General features: G+C 51.2%; 1 protein-coding gene across 1 annotated transcript; it reads right to left on the bottom strand.

Annotated features, from left to right (window-relative positions):
- Positions 1–373: 373 nt before the first annotated feature.
- LOC123050148 (pathogenesis-related protein 1) lies at positions 374–1,185 on the bottom strand. Its single transcript, XM_044472983.1, has 2 exons — positions 922–1,185; positions 374–831 (listed from the first exon to the last, which is right to left on the bottom strand). Exons 1-2 carry the CDS (start codon positions 1,106–1,108, stop codon positions 536–538), a joined length of 483 nt encoding a protein of 160 aa, XP_044328918.1. The 5' UTR covers positions 1,109–1,185; the 3' UTR covers positions 374–535.
- Between the last annotated feature and the right edge of the window lie 1,011 nt (positions 1,186–2,196).

Below are 2,196 nucleotides of genomic sequence, written 5' to 3'. Positions count from 1 at the left end.
GGCGTGGTGATGTAGGGGAGCTGCGACGAGCGGGGGAGCTATGACGAGCGGTGTCGCGAGGTGGGATGCAGAGGTGTTGCTGCCCTCGCCGGAGGGCTCGCTGGCTGGGGGCACAGTCGAATTGACCTTTTTTCCTACTTGCGTTGATGTAGGGAAAGAATAAGACGTTTTTTGGGGGCATATCGGACGGGTGCTAGCTGCTGAATCGCACGGCTGCCTGACGACCGACCCAAATTTGGGCCGGCGCGCCGGCGCCTAGGAGTCGCCTTAAAACAAACAATTTCCTTTCAAGATACATATGCAGCATCAAACAACAAAACAACTCTGATAGTTACTAAAAGACATATATTCCTATACTACTCAGCTTCTTCTCAAGTGCACACCTCGCTGTGTACGTCCTCTACGACTCTAGAGGACGCCTTTATTTTATTTTAATCGGGAAGAAGCACACAAATACCAAGCAATGTCATATTATAGGGACATTATGGTAGCAAATACCAATTATGTCTGCATGACCCCTCTAGGTTAGGCAGATTCAGTTGTAGGCGTCAGGGTTGGCAATGAGGTAGGCCTCGGCAGCCTTGAAGATGGCCATGACGGACTCCTTGGCCTTGGTGATCTCGTCATTCACCTCCACGCCTGGCAGCAGCTTGTACGTTGAGTCCACCTTCACTAAGCTCCCTCCGCTGGCCGCCGGCTCCACCTTGATGTGCGACGTTGCGGTCTCGATGGCTGTGCCGATGCCACCGCCCTCGATGAGGGTCGACTTGCACTCGCACTTCTCCGCATCCAGGAACTCGAGCCTCTCCTTCATGACGCTAAAGGGCATGGCTGCAAGAGCAAACAACCGCGTGTTATGCCGGATTGCCAGACCGAGGTGACATGCATGGGTTGTAGTATGTGATTGTGATGCGTACGTACCTGAGGTGAAGTTGAACCGCCTGACGCTGCCGATGCCGCCTTCCCCCTCGACGGGATGGGCACTGGCGACGATGTGGGGTGCGAGCTTGGGTGCCAGAGTGTGCCAGTCCATGACGCCGGCACGAAACAGGCGCGGTGCCGCGACTGGCGACTCGATCTCGTGGGTCCAGCTGTTGGCGGAGGCCATTGCTGCGGTGATCAACTGATTCAGACGGGCAGGCGCGAAGGATATGAGCTCAGTCAGCGGGTTGCGTTGCTAGTGAAAGTAGCTGCTTGGTTGCCGAGAGCGTGCGCAGCTAGAGCTATAAATAGGTGTCCCGGAGCTCGGGGTTGGTGCAGGATGGGGTCTGGTGAGGTCGCCGGTCGCCGAGTTTCCACGAGGAACAGCAGTTCAGCCTTAATTATGCAGGCCGGGTTGGCATGCATGGCACTTCTCGTCGTCGGTGTTTATTGGTGTGCAAGGAATGTGCTCCAGAGAGTAAAATACCGGCATTGGCAAACGAGACTGATGGTGACAGGTGTGTTTAGCATAATAGCATGGTTGGTGACATGACATAACAGGTATGGTTACGTGAGAAAAGAAAAAGGCCAATGGGCTATGTGTCTGGACGTAAAGAGTCTATTACACCGGTGGTGCTAGAACTTGACGCAAACGATTACTTTAATGCTAGGACTTGTGGCATACATTAAAGTGGTCTAAAAATGATTAGCCAGGTGATTAGCACACCACACGCCACATCAAAGTGGTGTAAAAACGGTTAGCACACCACACGCCTTATTTTCACCAGAACTTGTGGCATACATCCAAGATTTGAACCTCGGGCAAACCATCGTGCACTGCTAGCCAGGCGACCACCCTACACTCAGTGACATAAATGTATACCCAACTTTTATATATATCCTTTGACTAAAAAACATAAAATGAGAATTTTAATACAGGGAAAAAAATAAGCCCGTGGGGTTCCGAACCAGCGACCCGAGGCAATCCAACAAAAGGACGTGCCACTTCACCTAGTGCAGAATAATGTGTACTCGGAATTATTATAATTTACGTTAGGATGTGCTCGTGGGATAGAATTTATGTTAGTTCTTTTTCCCATTTTGCAAATTTGCAAAACAAATATATATATGGACTGTGATATTTGTCAACCGTGTGACAGATTGCAAAAATACCAACCGATCCTGCCAGCGAGGCCCAGCTTGCTCGATGCGTCTAAGGAGGCCCGAGTGCGTTCGATCCAAAATTTTCTCTCGTCCCCGTTGCCCTCGCACCTC

This window comes from Triticum aestivum, chromosome 2D (assembly GCF_018294505.1).
Source record: "Triticum aestivum cultivar Chinese Spring chromosome 2D, IWGSC CS RefSeq v2.1, whole genome shotgun sequence".
In the NCBI taxonomy this organism is placed as follows: Eukaryota; Viridiplantae; Streptophyta; class Magnoliopsida; order Poales; family Poaceae; genus Triticum; species Triticum aestivum.
Note: the sequence above shows the minus strand (reverse complement) of the source record. Positions and strands in the feature narration are given on the sequence as shown.